The sequence below is a fragment of the Anabrus simplex genome, chromosome 7 (assembly GCF_040414725.1).
Source record: "Anabrus simplex isolate iqAnaSimp1 chromosome 7, ASM4041472v1, whole genome shotgun sequence".
Lineage (NCBI taxonomy): Eukaryota > Metazoa > Arthropoda > Insecta > Orthoptera > Tettigoniidae > Anabrus > Anabrus simplex.
Genome location: NC_090271.1, coordinates 87,143,839 through 87,164,421, shown reverse-complemented (window position 1 = coordinate 87,164,421; position 20,583 = coordinate 87,143,839). Strand labels below are relative to the sequence as shown.

At 40.7% G+C, this 20,583-nt stretch overlaps 1 protein-coding gene across 1 annotated transcript in view; it reads right to left on the bottom strand.

The window, feature by feature from the left end:
• Positions 1 to 20,583, bottom strand: part of LOC136876920 (T-box transcription factor TBX20) — a 500,438-nt gene that overhangs the window by 35,486 nt on the left and 444,369 nt on the right. Inside the window, exon 5 of the mRNA XM_067150675.2 lies at positions 17,958 to 18,034. Coding sequence (XP_067006776.1) covers positions 17,958 to 18,034 — 77 coding nt within the window. The remainder of the gene's footprint in view (positions 1 to 17,957; positions 18,035 to 20,583) is intronic.

The window sequence follows — 20,583 nt, the reverse complement described above, 5'->3', positions numbered from 1 at the left end:
ATGGGACAGGAAAGGGTTTGGATTGGGAAGAAGGCGGCCGTGCCCTTAATTAAGACACAACTCCAGCATTTGCTTGGTGTGAAAATAGGAAACCCCCCCAAACCCCATGGCACATACAGCACTTGAAGGGCCTTGGCCTACCAAGCGACCGCTGCTCAGCCCGAAGGCCTGCAGATTACGAGGTGTCGTGTGGTCAGCACGACGAATCCTCTCGGCCGTTATTCTTGGCTTTCTAGACCGGGGCTGGCATCTCACTATCAGATAGCTCCTCAATTATAATCACGTAGGCTGAGTGGACCTCGAACCAGCCCTCAGGTACAGGTAAAAATCCATAACCTGGCCGGGAATCGAACCCAGGCCCTCCGGGTAAGAGGCAGGCACGCTACCCCTACACCACGTGGCCGGCTATGGGAAAATAGGAAACCACAGAAAACTATCTTCAGGACTGCCGACAGTGAGGTTCGAACCAACTGTCTCCCGAATGCAAGCTGAAAATGGTTTTCTTGGCTATTTGTGTTCTCCCTTTGTCTTCAGATATGCTTCCCTGTGTGATGAGGGTTCCAGGGTAGCAAAAGTTTTTCTACCTTGAGCTTACATACTGTAAATGTTGACAATAACTGAACGTATTTGTTACACTACTTCTCAGTCTCTTGAGGTGTTGAGCAACGCAGCACATAAAATATTTATAGCCGAGCAAAACGTGAACTCAAATTTGGAAGCTTTTACTGTGACGTAACAAGTAACCATTTCTCTAGATAACAAGCTTGTAGTTTATGATTTTTTCTATCTTGATCGTCTAATGAATGTAAATATTACTACATCGTATTTCATAACATTCTCGGCGTTCATTGAGACCAATGTGGCGTTTAATCGGATTTTAGAGATAACCTTTACTTGTTTTAATTTATTTCGTGAGGCTAAATGAACGAACGCGTAATTCTGTTCAATGATACATCTGAGATGTGTATGAAATACCGGCTGCTTCAATGTTGCCGTCCTCCTAGTCACGCCAGCTTCATTTTACGCACATCAGAAGTCTTACGCGAGTAATACGGTAATTGGCATGGTCTCTACCGCCTCTGGATGGCTGAATATCTCATCTCTTGGCTTAACAAAAATAAAAACAATTTAACTAATCACTACGCACTGCATGAATTTACCCACAATTCCATAGCGGAAACTTTTAAGCTCGAAGCAAAACATTCACGATATTGTGGCAGATATGTAAACAGAAATGGGAGCCTTAATTCCCCATACTAATCAATAAGAATACTGTCTAATTTTAATAAAATGTTGACTAGTTGAGTTTCTATACTGTAATCTAATTCAGGAAACCACAAAACCACGTTGTTTTACAAACCGAATCTGAAAATTAGTTCAATAAACGTTGTCGTCTTTCATGGACAAACTAATATCCATATTATTTCAAATGCCACGACTTAACATACATTTTGTGAACTAACTTTGTGTCTTTCTTAAATCTTTGAGTTTCCGATGATGATGATGATGATGATGATGATGATGATGATGATGATGATGATGCTTGTTGTTTTAAGTGGTCTAACATCGCAGGCCATCGGCCCCTACTTTGAGTTTCTAAACCTTACATATAATGTTTCTTTCCATATACTTTCCCGGCAATATATACACTATCGTCTTTGCAATAAAGATCTAAAATAATGATTCAGTAAAACTTGTTCGGTACAGGGAGAAAACCTCTAATTGGTTATATTTGCATGATATCGTATATCGATTATAATTCAAGTTCATTTTCGAAGATTATAGCTGATTTCGTTCAGTAAAAAGACATCTAATTACATGTTGCGTAGGTTTACACTGTCGGCTCGTTGAGATCTTTCCAGTACACTGTCATGAGAATGAAGAAAAAAGCGTTCGAAGCTCGATTAAATGGGATAAATTCTATAGATTTTTGTTCACGTAGCAATGATTACAATGTTCAGACTGAAGAAGAAATTTTTCTACGCCTATAATTTGTGTCAGAATGAGGTGAATCGCCCATCATATATACCAATATTAGTCCGTTCCAAGAAGACACACACGATTACAATAACATACTGCATGTCAAAACATATGTTTGTTAAACGAGAACACATTAACTTTTTTTAGTATCAACTAACCATCATCTGATAATTGGTAGAACGTTTATTTTGTAAACTGTTGTACAGTACGATAATGTACATTTCGTAAAAGGAGAATACTGCTTCAGATTTGCAGACGAAAATCCTTTGTCGTTCCCCACAATATCTTCGGTTTCGTCGCATGGCAAAACCAAGGTATCTTCGCGCAGCCAAGGAGATTTGAAGAGTGCAAGACGAAGACTTACACTACCCGTAAATCCCGGTATTACCTGGGATATAGTGGTTAGACTCGTGGATTAAAGGATTTTGTTTATTTATAGATCCCTAAGGATTAATACAGTGATGATATTTCAAATCCCATTTTGGGATCATGGCGGAAGGCGAGTAAAATGAATAATTTTGGCATAAATATGTCTTATAGCTAGTGGTCATCTGAAAATGGGCGTTACGGAAATCAGTGTGATGGAAGTGTAACCTTAGCAACCGTGCAGGCTATGTCTTATGGCTGGTGGCCGTCTGAAATTAGCAGCCGTTGATGGATGGCCATGACCGAGACACATATTTATGATCATTTGATTTTCGCAAAGGGAAAAGCGGTTTCTGTTTATTGAAATTAATTCAGTTGAGCCTTACAATAACTACACGCGCGCAAACTCCTTTAAAATACCGCCATACGAAATGTACGATGTTATATATTTTCACCTAGTATAATCTATATATGCCCTTGCTGGCAGGACCTAGTGTTTACAATGCACTATGTGTTCTGGTATGGGCTAGAGCAATTTTGTTACTTTCATAGATCTGTCTCTGTCTTATCCTCGGCTTTGACAATATGAAAGTGACTGAGGTATGAACGATGCTAGTAATGCCAATCCTTACGCAGCCAGTCCCTGCTATGAATGGTGTGAAAATATCGCTCATAAGGTCGGTTGGTGTATGCATTTCAGTGGGCTTGGCAGACTAATATGTAATGGCAACTCTGGCTCGGTGAGGAAAGCAACGGGGAACTACCTCACTCCTCATTTCCGTAGTACGCCTCTTCAGTGATGCCTAGGCCATCTATAACAGCTGATGGCAGAGCTGTTGAGGATCCCACCAGCGGAATCGCTGACGGACTGAACATACATACATACATACATACATACATACATACATAATCTATATAGCCGGCCCCGTGGTGTAGAGGTAGCGTGCGTGCCTCTTACCCGGAGGCCCCGGGTTCGATTCCCGTCCAGGTCAGTGATTTTTACCTGGACCTGAGGGCTGTTCGAGGTCCACTCAGCCTACGTGATTAGAATTGAGGAGCTATCTGACGGCGAAATATCGGCCCCGGTCTCGAAAGCAAAGAATAACGGCTGAGAGGATTCGTCGTGTTGCCACACGACACCTCGTAATCTGCAGGCCTTCGGGCTGAGCAGCGGTCGCTTGGTAGGCCAAGGCCCTTCAAGGGCTGTAGTGCCATTGGGTTTGGTTTGTATGCAAGGGTGTCTGTCATCATAAACAAATTTACCCATCTAAAATGTGACCGGTATTAGGCATAGTGGCCTGCTAATTTAATGGAAACTCACCAACTCGGTGTGACTTGCAGTAAGCTGGCTAGCAGTAGGAAAATTGGGCCGGTCATTATAATGAAAACTTTCCAAATCGATTTGAATGGCGGTGGGTAAGTGAGCCTGCCGTTGACATCACAATTCCGCAACTCACACTTTACATTGGTAGCAACATATGGGGACTTCCCCATGCTGTTTATCGGATAACGCTAAGAGACATGCAATTTTTAAAAAATCTTAATCACTGCATGCACAGTAATTTACTTCCGTATTCAATGTAGAATATCGTAGCGAAGCACGGGTGCATTTGCTAGTTTGCATAATAATATTATAGTCAAAGAATATTGTATTCTGTGCACCGCACAGGTCAGCCGTCCATTCCTCAAGATCAGATTGACATCATGAGTGGTCTCGTTTCCACAGACCATCTATGGACTGCCCGGGAATTATCCGTAGAGTTTGTTGTCATTCCGACTCGCACGAAACACCATGATCCATCGTGGAACTATCCTATACGGTAATGCATTCTCGCCACAGAATTCACGTAATCCTCGATAACATTCTAATGCATTTTTACCGCAGGCAATCTCGATTTTAATCCATGAACGCTGACCATCTTTTGAATACATACTTTAGAGCGGCGAAATCGACACTCATCACTTCAACGCCACACAGCAACAACACTCCCAACAGGTTGCCCGTCAAGTGCGCTGTACACATCGACAACAGCGCCACTTGACCCCTCCTGTATCATATTTGCGCATGTCCGATCTCCTGCGAGTGTCTGGACTGCGTTGCAACTACTTTATTACAGACCTCTTACTGTATATTCAAATATCTAAATTCTCTTATATTTGTGTTTATTTTCTTCTTCTGCGTGAATAGGTCACTTAGAACCACGCGGAATCAAAAATTGTTGAGCTTTCCTTCTTGCTCAATAGTTGTAATTTCTGTTAACCGACCAGGTACATCTTGTTGATCTCTTCTCATCTTCCTCAAATCCCCTTGTGTGAACAATTTTCCTGATTAAATTTCTGTCCTGCAGATTTGGTGATTCTAATTCAGTGATGTCTTTCTCTACTTGCTTATACCATTTTCATCGCGTAGGTTTGACTACCTGAAATTCGTGTATTCGATCAGTCCGCTTAGAATTTTTTTAATATATTTCGGAATTGGGTTTTTAATCCTGGGACTTAAGATTTTTCTCGTGATTCTCCTTTCTTTAATCTCTAATTGTTCCTTTAAGATTTTACGATGCAAACTGAGCGTTTCTGAAGCAAAAAAAGAGCTTCACGTTTGATCACTGTTAAGTAATGGCAAATGTTACTGTTCCAGAACAAACATTTTTTGACACAAACATTCTTTGTGTGTTGAAAAGCAAATTTTCATTTTCTGAATACTTGAAGCTAATGACTTATTTTCATTGCCACTTTCTGTCATCCATTCACCTAAGTACTTACATGCCTTTACTCTTGCAATTTTATTGATATCGATGGTAAGTTCAGGTGGAGCATTTTTTTTTATATTTGTCATAAATTTAGTTTTTTCTTATGAGATTTTGAGTCCTATTTTCAGTCCTTGCTCTTCCAGCATAGCAATCTGTTTCTGTGCATGAAAGTTGTTTATTAAATATTTTATTAGAATAAATAATTTGTCAGGATATCATACGGGTATTATTTTCAGAAGATCGATGTCGGGAAAGGTTGACTTTTTTTTTTTTAACAGTCAATTCTCAAGAACCTCTGTCGGGCAAGATTGGTTTCATAGCAGGAAATTTGTGATAGGAACGTCAAATTATCCTTTAGATATGTGCTAGAAACAGTTAAGAGTGTTCAGTCCACTTACGTTTCTCATCGCGGAACCGGCGCGGTCGGTGGTCTATATATTTATTAACCTGTGGAATGGAAGAGCATTGTTGTTGAACATTTTGAGTAATAACTCGCGCCGCTAACGGCGTTCTGGAATCACTATAGACTGCAGCAGTGGTAGGCTGTATGCCAACACCGATTATCATTATAGCTCCAGCCATCCTCCTCGTCAGATAAATAAACCTTTATTACCACGTTTCCTGCACAACACTTCTTAGAAGTGCCTACACCCAAAACGACTCTGATATAATTACGAGCTTCCAGGCGTGAACAAGACGTTAAATTCTCTTTTAATGGCGTCCACGTTTCAAAACCCCTTGTTTTTAGTTATTAATTACGATTCTCCTGAAACAAAAAGGTAGTTCACATTTGACCCCCAAAATGCCGGTTCATTTCTCTTAAGCTACAGTGTAGGCATCACTGTTCAGCTTTCTCGCAGTTGTAGTCCCGTTCATTGGTAGCTGAACTGTGAAAAGTAGCATTTACAGTTCACTAGACTAATATTTTGAGTAGCTGGTAGTTATTTAGTTAATTGTAATTTTGTTCACAGACAGATGAACTGTGGAAAGCTCCAAAGATATTTCACTGATATTTTCAAGTAACTGTTAGTTATTTAGTTAATTGTAATTTTGTTCACATACAGGTGACCTGTGAAAGTCTCCAAATATATTTCACTGATATTTTCAAGTAACTGTTAGTTATTTAGTTAACTGTAATGTTGTTCACAGACAGGTGAACTGTGGAAAGCTCCAAATATATTTCACTGATATTTTCAAGTAACTGGTAATTATTTAGTTAATTGTAATTTTGTTCACAGACAGATGAACTGTGGAAAGCTCCACACTGATATTTTCAAGTAACTGTTAGTTATTTAGTTAATTGTAATTTTGTTCACAGACAGGTGAACTGTGAAAATCTCCAAATATATTTCACTGATATTTTCAAGTAACTGGTAGTTATTTAGTTAATTGTAATTTTGTTCACAGACAGGTGAATTGTGGAAAGCTCCAAATGTATTTCACGGATATTTTCAAGTAACTGTTAGTTATTTAGTTAATTGTAATTTTGTTCACAGACAGGTGAACTGTGAAAATCTCCAAATATATTTCACTGATATTTTCAAGTAACGGGTAGTTATTTAGTTATTTGTAATTTTGTTCACAGACAGGTGAACTGTGAAAATCTCCAAATATATTTCACTGATATTTTCAAGTAACTGGTAGTTATTTAGTTAATTGTAATTTTGTTCACAGACAGGTGAACTATGGAAAGCTCCAAAGATATTTCACTGATATTTTCAAGTAACTGGTAGTTAGTTAATTGTAATTTTGTTCACAGACAGGTGAACTGTGAAAAGCTCCAAATATATTTCACAATTATTTGGATAAAAATATGTACTGTATGGTGAAATATATTAGTTTATTATTATCATTACTATTACTCTGCAGTCCACATTCGGAACCTGGAACCTGGAATAGCTTTAGTCATAGAGGTGAGTTACCACTTAGCAGACCTGCCTCTGTGGATTAGTGGTAGAGTGTCGGCCTCTGGATCCCAAGATAGCGGGGTTCAAACCAAGCAGAGGTAGTCGGATTTTTGAAGGGCGGAAAAAAGTCCATTCGCACCACATGTCGTACGATGTCGGCATATAAAAGATCTCTGGTGACACATTTGGTGTCTACCCGACAAAATTAATTAAATCTCAGCCATAGACGCCCAAGAGAGTTTCGGTTTACTCGGTCTGCCATCTAGTGGGCCTAGAGTAAAACGGAACGTCGAAATTGACGAGCAGACAGCCAGATGGCGTCAAATTGAATTGTCCGCACACGGTAGCTGAGGCCATACGATTATTATTATTATTATTATTATTATTATTATTATTATTATTATTATTATTATTATTATTATTATTATTATTATTATTATTATTATTACCATTTAGCAGCATCCAAATTTCCTATACTCTAATTCATTAGTCGTGGTTTAATCTGTTACGTACTCTTCTATACTCTAAAATTCGTTCTGTCTTCATTTTAGTTCATTCTATTAATTAAATTTTACTCTGTCAATTATTTTCTAGTGATTTATATTTGATACTGCACTTATTGAAAACTTCTTATAAATTATAATTTCCTTAAATTTAACTTCATTATATTTATTCTTCTTCTTCTACCCGCTTTTCCCGCACCTATGGGGTCGCAGGTGCGGACTGTCTGGCACATGTGGACTTGGACCTGTTTTACGGCCGGATACCCTTCCTTACGCCAACTTTACGTGAAAGGATGTAATCACTAGACTATTGCGTGTTTTTCTGGTGACTGATAGTGTAGTTTCTTGTCTGAATATGAAGAGGAAAGTGTTGGGAGAAACACGAACACCTAGTCCCCGAGCCAGAAGAATTATTAAGACTCGATTAAAATCCTCAACCCGGCCCGGAATCGAACCCGGCCCCCTCTGAACCGAAGAACTCGGTGCTGATCATTCAGCCAAGGGTTCGTACTAATTTTATTATATTTGATACTTTATATTTAATTGTCGGTATCATTTGATCTTATCTCCCATAAAATGAGTGGAAAATAATTCTACTTGTATATCGTGCTTGTTATAACTTGTATTGCAATAATCGTTATGTATGCCACTCAACGTGATTTATATGAACTACTGTCGATTATCAATTAGAGAAACTTGAAACATCTTACAGTCAATCGCTAACTGAATTTAGTCATACTTTCGGAAACGGTTTTTATTTTTATAAAAGCAGGTAGGAAAATGTTTCTGAAACCATCAGTGGGCGATGCTCCTGTTGCTCTCAATGGGTGCAATGTTCTCCACAACGATAGGTTAAACCAAAGAGGTGGCGGTGCAGTTTACTTACAGGACACACTATCGTCGTTAGCCAATATCCAGGTCAATATAATTTAATAATTAGCACGAATATTTACCAGTACGAAAAACTTTTAGTGATACCTGGGCTCCTTAGTGCTGAATCGGTAGACCTCGGTTATCTTCGAGATTCGTATTAGCAACCTTTGAAACACAAACTATGAATCGATTATGCATCGTCGTGAGACATCTGGTGTACACTTTACGAACTAGTACTGTTGTTGTTTACACAGCAAAGCCAAAATATAGAATTCATGCTAGGAACAAGATTCACATCGCGAAGTGTTGTATAATTATATATAATGTGTGACACAGTTGTTGGCTTAAGTTAATAATGTACGTATGTTCAATCCATCAGTGATGCTGCTGGTGAGATCCTCAACAGCTCTGCCATCAGCTGTCATAGATGGCCTAGGCATCACTGAAGAGGCGTACTAGGAAAATAAGGAGTGAGGTAGTTTCCCGTTGCTCCCTCACCCAGCCAGAGTTGCTATTACATATCAGTCTGCCACGCCCACTGAAATGCATACACCAACCGACCCTATGAGCAACATTTTCACACCATTCATAGCAGGGACTGGCTGCATAATGATTGGTATTACTAGCATCGCTCATACCTCAGTCACTTTCATATTGTCAAAGCCGAGGATAAGACAGAGACAGGTCTATGAAAGTAACAAAATTGCTCTAGCCTATACCAGAAGACATACTGCACTGTAAACACTAGGTCCTCCCAGCAAAGGCATAAGTTAATAAAGGTTTAGAAAATTCATATCGATCGATCATACTATCGATTCAATTCAGATTTAATTTCCATTCAGTCGGCAGTATTACCGGAACCGGGAGAACTCACTCTTCACCCCCGTAAAACCAGGTATCACTAAAAGTTTCGCGTGATGTAGTTCTGGATATTACCCTCCCAGAGATATACGTTCATTTTGCATGCATATGTCGTCCACCAAAGGTTGGTTATTAAGAACGGCGTATATAGAATGTCCCAGGAGGAGTGATCAATATTCAGGGATATGACAGGAACGATCATTTTAAAAAAAAAAAAAAAAAAAAAAAAAACTTCATATCGACATATGCCCTATTCCGAATGGTTTTGGAGACAGAACACATTTAATGTCATTTGTTTTTGGGCTAGTGGCACGCGCGCATGTGTCTTACCCACCCAACCTCTTTGACATGTTATTCTAGCCCAACCTACATCGTTGATTTCAATCTCTTCGCTCGGGACGTCTTTTTGCCATTAGACTAGTCCGTTGAACGCGCAGTTGTCCATGGTGTTAGTGAAATAGTGCGAGGGACTGAGAGAAGCATCGGTTGCCTGTGTTTGTACACGCGCTGTCTAAAATGCCATTCATCTACACCAGGGCCTCTCAAACACCCAAAATCTCACGCGTGCAAACTGAGGCGCAGAGTTCCTGTGCATAGTGCATCGGTCCCACTCGGCTCGGCTCGGACCAGTGCGTCGTCTCGGGGCGACTCGGCTAAGCTCGGCTCAGATTTGGAGCGCTACGGAGCAAGTGAAGAAGAGGGAGACAGGTGGAGCGAGCGAGACAGGCGTGGGGAAAGAGAGAGACCGCGCTATTGCTCCGAATCGAGGAGTGGGGGTCTGCACTCTGGTCAACCAAGTGAAGTCGCCTTTTGCACGGTGCACAGTGAATGCACTGAGAGGCTCTGATCTACACTAATGAAGGATATGCATATATGATGTATGTTTACGTCTTCTGCGATGATAGTGCTCCTGCTACTGTCAAGAAATACCTTCGGCGCTGTCCGACACATTGAATTGCTGATCGTAGAGGGTTGACAAGAGTTTTCAGCATATTGCGAGCACCATGTATTCTTCCAAGTTCCTATCTGTCTTCAGGACGTGTAGTCCAACAACCTGTACAGGAACAGCAACACATTGTTGAAATGGTGCAGCGTAGTCCTACTACCAGCACACGGCAACTTTCTGCACGTATCGATGTCCAACGACCACGTGTATGGCGAACATTGCATGCGGAAAACTTGTACCCATTTCAAAACGTCAGGGAAGCCATACACTAGTACGCGCCACATGCCCAAAAACAACTGTACATTAAATTTCTGTCTCGGAAACCATTCGGACTAGGTCATATGTCCAAAAATGTTTGCTTCAAATGATCGTTCTTGTCATATTCCTGAATACTGACCATTCCTCCTGATACAGGTACACAGATCTGTTGAATTAAAAGTATGAATTCACAGTTAGAGATAGCAATGCTCGATTTGGAAGTAGTGCCTTCGAAAGTGAAAAATATACGTGAAATATATTTGATGAAGGGACGCGACAAAGCTCGGAAAGAATTTTAGGAAACAAAACTTCCCGGTGATTATGAGAAATCCGAATGTTCCGAAATAAAGTAAAATAAGTCATCAGAATCGCTGAAATCAAACACACAGATAGTAGCCTACTTTCAGTAACTGTAAGAGAACAGCAACCTAGAATGTTTACCATTCACTGCAACATTTCATATTGTTACTAGTGTGAGTACTCTTGATATAATATCCTCCTTAGTATTGGTACGAGACTTCCGTAAATTGAATATAAATTAATGTATAGCTGCCGTAAGTCTAAAAAACCAAACCAAACCCCAAGGAACTACAGCCTTTGAAGGGCCTTGGCCTACCAAGCGACCGGTGCTCAGCCCGAAGGCCTGCAGATTGCAAGGTGTCGTATGGTCAGCAGGACGAATCCTCTCAGCCGTTATTCTTGGCTTTCTAGACCGGGGCCGCTATCTCACCGTCAGATAGCTCCTCAATTCTAATCACCTAGGCTGAGTGAACCTCGAACCAGCCCTCAGGTCCAGGTAAAAATCCCTGACCTGGCCGGGAACCGAAGCCGCGGCCTCCGGGTAAGAGGCAGGCACGCTACCCCTACACCACGGGACCGGCTGATGTAAATCTACTTCCTTGGATACGTTTTTTTCAGTCCAAAGACACTGACGATAAAGCCTCCTTGTTCAATACATTCATCTACTCTACGATATGAATGCTTCCCAGAAGAGAATGTGCGCAGAATAATTTAAGATTTCATAAAGAAACGCGACAAAGCTCCGAAAGAATTTCTGAAAACAAAACTTCCCGGTGATGAGAAATTCCGAATGTTCCGAAATTAAAATAAGTCATCAAAATCGCTGAAATCGAATACAAATATAGTAGCCTACTTTCAGTAACTGTAAGAGTATAGCAACACCGTGGCAAGCAGCAAAACCCCTTGGAACTGGCACATTAATGTCCAATGAGTTGAACAATCATTGTTCAAACATAGCTCTTAATACATATCCTTACAAATTACCTGAGACCATACGCTATACATTTCGTCCACTCCCAAACCAACCCGCACTAAACCCAAGGGCCCAGACAATATTCCAATCACTCATCTCAAATTACATCGCCATTTTCATGCTAGGTATTTTACACTTGTTTAGATTTTCCTTGCAGAATGGAATATTTCTCACCATCTGGAAATGGAAAATGTGCTCATGTAAGTCCACTACCGTACCTAACAAGATAATACCTACATCCTGTACTGACTCTGGAAAAGATATTGCATTAACAACTGTGTAAATTTTTCAATAATTTCACATCTTAAATACCAACCAATCTGGTATCTAGAAAGTTCACAGCACAATAATGACTCTGTTAGAAATCACCGACAATATTACAATCAAATTTTGGCAGACAACTCACTGTATTTTGTCTGTTCGATATCAGCAAAGCATGCGACTGTGTAAACAATGAATTACTTCTAGTGAAGTTAAAGTCCGTCGGAATGTCGCAAAATGCCTTGTCGTTTGAATCATACTAGTCCCGTCTTTCCCAGAAAGTTGTTTTATTTGATGGTCTGTCTGCAGATTGGTAAGCATGTTTCCCAAGGTTCAGTGCTTGGTCCACTATACTTCTTTCAACGATATATCCACAGTATTTAAGAATGGCTTTTATCATGTGAGCGTCGATGATCTTCAGGCGTACATCCATTATAGTCCTAGTTCAGCATATCAGCATATAGAACTTTCCAATGATGACATAATCCGTCTTATTCTGTGTACCCATAAACATAATCTTCAGTTAAACTTTTCTCTAAGACCCAGCTCATGTCTACTCTGCAGATTTAAATTCATTCCCGCCGGTAAAATTGCTAGACATTGTCATCCCCTACAGCAATGCAGTCAACAAGTCAGGGATTATTTTCAACAGAACTTTACCTTGGTTGGAGCACACAACAGCTGTAGTGAACAAAAAGTCTATTTCATCAAAGCATGCCTTGAAGTGTATTATTCATTATATTCCTCCCAATAAGCATGAGTTGCTTATCAAAGCAACTATTGATTATGGGTCAGCTGTGTACGATTTTACCTGAAATATTGAACATAACATTTCAGAGAGTTCAAAAAGTCTGTGCTCGTTACAATTTGGACGTTAGACGAGATGAGCGCATTACACATTATCAATCATCACTTAAAACTGCAAGGGTGCTTGCTTGTTTCCTACGTATTACACCACGACAAATGTTGCTTAATTTCGGGAACAACTTGGGGAAGAAATTTATAGTCTTTAACAGTCTCAGCTAATTTGTCAGCATTTCATATCTGGTGTTTCAGCATAGTTACTTGGTAGGAAAACCGGGATAAATTTTGCGTAACATTTCTGATCATCCTGACCACGTAAGATGAATGTTTCCACTCGAGGAAGGTATCTCTTGGTATATGCGCACTGGCACCCGTGAGCACTACGAGGTTACTCTCGAGTGACTATTCACTCGGGATGAATATTTCTGCGATACATACAGATTAGTTGTCGGTCAGTGGATTAAAGACTCATTAACGTCAGTAATATTCATGATACTAGCAAATGTATCCGTGCTTCGCTACGGTATCCTACATTGTATACGGATATCAAAGTAAATTACTGTACATGCAGTGAATAAGATTTTTTAATTGCATGTGCCTTTGCGTTATCCAGAAACAGCAGGTGGAGGTTCCCATACGTTGTTTCCAATGTAAACTGCGAGTTGCGGAGTTGTGATGATTAACGACAGGCTCACTTGCCTACTGCCAATCACAATCGAGTAAGTAAGTGTTCATTATAATGGGAGGCTCCATTACCTACTGCGCGGTAACAATCGATTTGGGGAGGTTTCTTTACAATGGCAGGCACCCTTTCCTACTTCCAGACAGATTACAGCTGAGGAGTTTTTATTATAATAGCAGGCACCTTCCCTACTACCAGTCAAAATGGAGTTATGCTGCTATCATTATAATGACAGGCCCCTTTTCTTAATGACAGTCACACCGAGTTGGTGAGTTTCCATTATAATAGCAAGGCCACTATGCGTAATACCAGTCTCATTTTAGATGGGTAAAATTGTTTATAATAGCGGACACCCTCACTTGGTGAACTCTTGTTCTTTTCTGATCCTGATGATATAAGATTTTGCTAGGTCCAGGAGTCCATTTTCACACCTTTCGTGTCCCTTCCCTTCCTTTGCCGATAGCTTCAATTCTCGAAGTGTCGGATCTCTTCTTTTCTCCTTTTCCACTCCTAATTAGTGTTAATATGGGATGCTTGCCTACTTGTACTTATTAAAAAGATAAACACTACCACCACTCAGCGTAGTTGCTTCAGAAGGACTCGGGTTCGATTCCAGGCCGGGTTGGAGAATGAAACTTCGTCAGGGAAGGGGTCTGAACACAGACCTCCGGCCGAAACCAATCGTGAGTTTGTGTTTAATGCTGATTCCTAGTCATGGTTCTCAAGCCGGTCTTAAGTCACGTCCAAATTTGGCAACGCTGCCGCGCAGATCCCGTTTTAATTCGCCCGCGAAGCGCTCTGATTGGCTAACTTCAGCGGCTGATAAAATGACAACGGTGCGAGGTATCGAATTATTTTCTTCAAATTATTTATCAGTATGACAAAACCTCTAACGTTCATATACCCTGTTCACTTTGTTTCCGACCAACCTGTATACACAACACATCAACGTACCAACTACTACAGAAATGAATATATCCCTCCACATAGGGTAGGCGTCAGGAAGGACATCTGGCCGTAAAACTGTGATTTACATATTGCTCTAACCCGAAGTAAAAAGGGACAGGCCAGGAAAGAGGAGGTCTAGTAAACTGGTGTGGTGGTAAGGCCTATTGGATCAACCATAAGATACCTACTCTCCTCGACTGGAGAAACGGTAACTGGTCTGGAAGTAGGTTCACTGTTAACAGAGAAAGTTCTCGAGCTCACAGTTTGCCAAGTGATGGTAACTGGACTAAAGAGTTCGGACTGAAGAAGCTGATCGTAATACATCACCAAGAACGTTCTTACGCTGTAATTATCCCACCTTGTGTCGGAGCCTTCTCTTAAAACTGGATTCCCCAACCCAATCGTTTTTTCTTCCTTCCCTCTCTTTCTGAAAGGTGTTTGAAAAATCGCGTGATTAGGCCGCTGATGACGAGTCACCTGCTGCAACGGATTTCTGTTTCCAGCCTTCTTCAGAAGTACAGTCACTAACAAAACACAGTGCCTAACATCCGTTCTTTCTTTTTTCTTCACACACACTTTTGCGGTTGAAGGTGCGATGTGTTTGTGTGCGAACCTTGGCCAGTGTTATGGAAGGATGCCCTTCCCTACACCAGCTCTACATGTAATCACAATAAAGGGCTTTTGGTGTGTGTGTGTGTGTGTGTGTGTGTGTGTGTGTGTGTGTGTGTGTGTGTGTGTGTGTGTGTGTGTGTGTGTGTGTGTGTGTGTGTGTGTGTGTGTGTGTGTGTGTGTGTGTGTGTGTGTGTGTGTTTTGTGTGTGAAGGGGGCAGTAAACAGTACGACGACCGCAGGCACCCAGTCCCCGATCTAGAGAAATTTACCACTTGCGGATAAAATCCTCGACCCAGTCGGGAATCGAACTGGAGACTACCGAACCGAAGGTCTCGATTCTGACTATTCAGCCAAGGAGACGGATCTAGCCTTTCATTCTGTTTCATTATTCCAGGTATCGTTAGTAATAATAATAATAATAATAATAATAATAATAATAATAATAATAATAATAATGTTATTGGCTTTACGTCGTACTAATTACTTTCCTCCGCGGTTTCCAGAGACGTCGAGGTGCCAGAGTTTAGTTCCATAGGAGTTCTTTTACGTGCCAGTATATCTATCGACACGAGGCTGACGTATTTGAGCACATTCAAATACCACCGGACTGAGCCAGGACCGAACCTGCCAACTCGAGCTCAGAAAGCCAGCGCTCTAGCGTCTCAAAACAGTAATCACCACCACTACCTCTTGATGTTTCCGCATCAGCGATTCGCGGACCACAGAGATGAAACCGTGGAGTCAGCTGGGTGACAAGCGGCCGTCATGATGAGCGATAATTTAAGGTTTGTGTTTTGCCCTTCCAAGGAAGGCGGTAACAAGAAAAACACTATTTTCTTGTCGGATTGCTCTTAACGCCTACGTGCATATTTCCTAATGTCCTTTCTCACTGTGACGTAAGGATGGAGGGAGAAAGAAACTAAGTAGAAAATAAGACTTTTTTTTTTTTTTGTCCGCAGCTTATGATGGCCAGCTCCGGCCACAGAGATGAGTGCTATTAGCGTTATGAATTATACGCCGTGCGCCTCACTATGTTCACAAACTTAACTACGTATGATGACAAGATTTTCAATGACTCCCCATTGATGATCATAAAGAGGAATATTAACAACCAACTGGAAACGTCCAAAATATATAATTAATATTTATCTCATCACTGTATTATATTTCATATGTAAATAGGCGTGAAAACCAACAGAGTCTCGTAACGGTTCCCACTGGGTGCGGTCTAACTTGAGATAATGAATGCCTCTGTACATTAACGAGAAACAGACAGTGAAAATGTTCTTTCATTAAAATTTAGAGTCATTTTCTAGGAACAATAAGACAGTGGGCAGATGAGGCTGGACTTTCAAAATTCCTGGCAATAAAGAATCAGCTGTGATTCCTCTCTTACCGGTTACAAATCGTATTTGGTAATTGTTATTATTTCACTCAAATTCGTTTGTGATATAAGATTTTCTATCTATCCTGGAAAAGTTAGGGATGTATTCCCTTCCTTATAGTTAACCAGCCTTAACCTAGAATTACGAAGACTTTTTTGATAAAATGTTTTACCAAGCATGAATAAAAAGTGGCGATACTTTTATTTTGTAATTATGGCTATATATTTAAAGTCAGATTATTATATCACAGAAACCCAATTAATTCTCACATAATTGATGTGATACAAATGAACTCAAAGTAATATAGAACAATTTTATTATTGCCAATAAAGTTCCTATTCTCAGTTGCAATCAGTCGGGAATTTCTAGTCAGTAGGAAACTTTTCACATTGACCTGGTACACACACAACTTTAGATACGGTAGTGAATGATTTTTTTTTTTTTTACATAGATGACGGCCACATTTTTTGATTTAGTGATATTCTCTCTTTCTTCCTGGGTACTCCCCTCCTTCATGAAAACATGGTATTTTGCTTTTCGCACTGGCCTCTCATGCTTCACCTTCTTTGCCGTCGGTTTCTTCCCGATATTTTATCAATGGCAGAAACTATGGGTCACTGCACCGCAAAATAATAATGAAACTACAATACGCTTGTCTTATACAACAATGAACATTTTAAATTACAAGAGTTACGGATGAAATTCAAACCAACAATGGGCAAAAAGCGCCCATACGCAGAATGTTTTAATTCATTTTATAATTTGTCAGTGATTCATAGAGAATTGAGTAGATTTGAAGGTAACTGATAAATAGAAAAAGAGACAAAGAGATCTGTACATTATTTTGCTTATGGAAAAACTTATGGGTACTTTCTGGCCATGCTTGGTAATTCTAGGGATAAACTAAGACACTATTACTAGCATCAACCTATCACTAAGAGTACAAAACTTAACTTGATCAATGCTCTGATTATTTCCGATATCCTTGTATGCCACTAACACATGGACCATTAAGACAGCTGACAAGAAGCGTTTAAAATGTGAGTCTTCCGTCCTGTTCTACGAATATCTTGAACCGAATATCGGACCAATTATTCGGTTTTGAGGAGCTCGGAGTGAAGGATAGGCTCATAAAGACGACCAATCGAAACTTCATGAGATACTTCGGCCACATTTCAAGAAGAAGGGAATCCATGTATAAGCTAGTAGATGGAAAGGTCCCAGGAGGAACACCTGTCAGATGAAATTGGACTCTGGGAAATCCATGTACGGCCTACTAGTCTTCACTGCTGGCGCAGGATCGGAGAGCCACGGAGGGAAATCGTGAAGAAGAAGAAGAAGAAGAAGAAGAAGAACCAAATGTCATATGACAATAATAAAAAGAATACAATATTAATCAAATAACCTAGCCTAGTGACAGCGGTATATTTCGAGCTGCCTGGGGGAGAGATTGCGGGTAGGATATTCAGAAGGAGAAAAGAGTTCTGAAGAGAAGTGACAAGTTCAAAGCGAAATAATATTAGCAATATATACATTTGTATAACTTACCTGTCGAAATCTGTGAGCCGAGACGAATCTCTGAAACCCTTTGCGAACGGGTTACTGTCGATTTTCAGCTTTGTTATCTGAAAAATAGAAATAAATCCCACTGTCTCAATAACACTTCGTTAAAGAATATAATTATATCTATGTAACAATGGCGCACTTATACGATAAAGAATAACATCATTATGTAAATGAAATTGTAGACGTGTCTGTATCAGCGGTAGATTTGGGGACGGTACATACGAGGTCAGAACTCTTCGTAGATATGAGATATTCGGTTACTCATTACATGTGTCTTCATTCCTCCCCTTAAGGGGGAGGCGGGCCTCTTAGACGGTGACGCCGTCTCTCAGACCGGGAGATTTGTCACGGTGAAGGAGATGCTCGGAGAAGGTGAGGGGGTTGGCGGCCGTGGCCTATACTAGGAACTGTCCCGGTATTCGCCTTAGTGCAGGAGAATGGAAAACCACAGAAAATCGTTCACAGGGGCCAGCCTTGAGGTTCGGCCCTGTCCCGTCTCCCGAATACAGAGGCGTAGAGCCGTGGCCACCCCTCCTCTGCTCGGTTGGCCGGTCAGAGTGCAGAGCTGTTGGACCACGGACCATCCGTGGGCACTTATGAGCCGAGACCCACTCTGCATCTATCGACCTACATCCAATTGGAGTCGGTCAAGACGTAGTATGTTTTCTGCTGGGAACATTTTAGCGGGAAGGCTGTGCTCTATTGTAAGTGGTACAAGTCACTCGGTACCAGATAGTGCTGTATAGGGTATGACTGAGACAAGTCAATGAAAATAACAGAATTGCTCTAGCCTATACCATAAGACATAGCGCACTGTAAACACTAGGTCCTGTACTATTGGGTACGCGTTAGTAAAATAGGTCTGTGGAGTGTGAAATTTTGTTCGTGTTGTCAAAATCTAGTGTTCGTTATAAAGTGTTTTATGTAACTTTCAGCTAGAACTACAGAGGAGCCCCACAGCTAGTTTTCAGCACTTAACCCCACGGCAGGCACGTGCTTTCTGATGACACGAACGGTCCCGTGGTGGGCAGGTGTTACCCAAGGAGTTAACGGTATTTTAAGAAGAACTAGTAATAATGTATACTTTTTCATCGAAAGCCTGATTTGTTGGATAAGACGAAGAAGATGAAGACGTTGGTGATGGCATGACTGATAAAGGGGCCCAGGAAGTATCGCGGAGATTTTATGTAGGATATAATGGAGAGAAATGCAGAAAAGGAACACCTACCACGCGGTGTAGGGGTAGCGTGCCTGCCTCTAAGCCGGAGGCCCCGAGTTCGATTTCCCGGCCAGGTCACAGATTTTTTCCCTGGATCTGAGAGCTGGTTCGGGGTCCACTCAGCCTACGTGATCTGACGGTAAGATAGCAGCCCCGGTCTAGAAAGCCAAGAATAACGGCCGAGGGGATTCATCGTGCTGACCACACGATACCTCGTAATCTGCAGGCCTTCGGGTTGAGCAGCGGTTGCTTGGTACGCCAAGGTCCTTCGGGGATGTAGTGCCTTGGGGTTAGGTTAGTTTTGGTTTGGTTGAAAATATAATAATAAGCAGAAGAAGAAGAAGAAGAAGAAGAAGAAGTTTTTTTTTTTACGAGGGCTAGCATGTCTTTCACTTTCTCACAATTCATGAGACTTATCATTCTTTTATGGATACCCTCAATTTACTTTCGATTCGTTGGAACTCTTTCTTTCCCCTCTGGGCGGAGTCAAAGGATGCATTATGTGTACTCCCTGCATGTCGTAAGAGGTTGCTGGCAACAACCAGAGAATCTGTACTCGCTCCATTGTCTTTTAAGCCCAAAGTCATATCAACGATTCTATGTTTTTCCGTGTAACGAAGAAGATGTACGAATGCGAAATTGCTTTTTATCATGGATATCTAGTGAAATAAGAATAAAACTTACCGTCATCATAAGCCAATTCAATCATTACATGATGTGGCCTCCTTAAGTCTGTGAGCAAGATAATTATGTAATAGTTCTTTTCAGGCAGTACGTTTCCTGGACAATTCTCTTTCCGTATACTCCAGTAGGCATCATCATCATCATCATCATCATCATTTGCCTCCTAAACATCCAGCCTTTTCACCAACTCCAAGCAGCCGCAAATTAAACATTAAACTTACACCTCCATACCTCCCACCCCGGCCTTAACACTCACTTCACCTTCGCCCCCCATCGAAACAGTGGTTTAGTTTCTCCCATCATCCGTCTCATCCCTTCCCCCATCAATTCTTACCGCCATAAAATAATAACAACAATGACTGGAGGGGACACCCTCCCCCCACCATAATATCCCCTAAGACATAAATTGGACATAGACAACTGAGGTTTTATTTAACATAAACAAAATTGGACAATATGATCCACGATAACAACTGTTATGGAAGACTTTGTATATAAACAATGTAAATGGACACTTTCAACATTAATTAGATAATTTAACGGCTAACGTGAAAGCTATCTAGTTATAGGATCCCCTGTAAGAGTTAACCAATCTATGGCTGTATGCTCGAATTAATCTTTAAAGATCAAATATGTAGGCTATTATGTACAAGATTTTGATAAAACTGGAAATGTAAATATCCCAATCTATTTACACTGAATAAT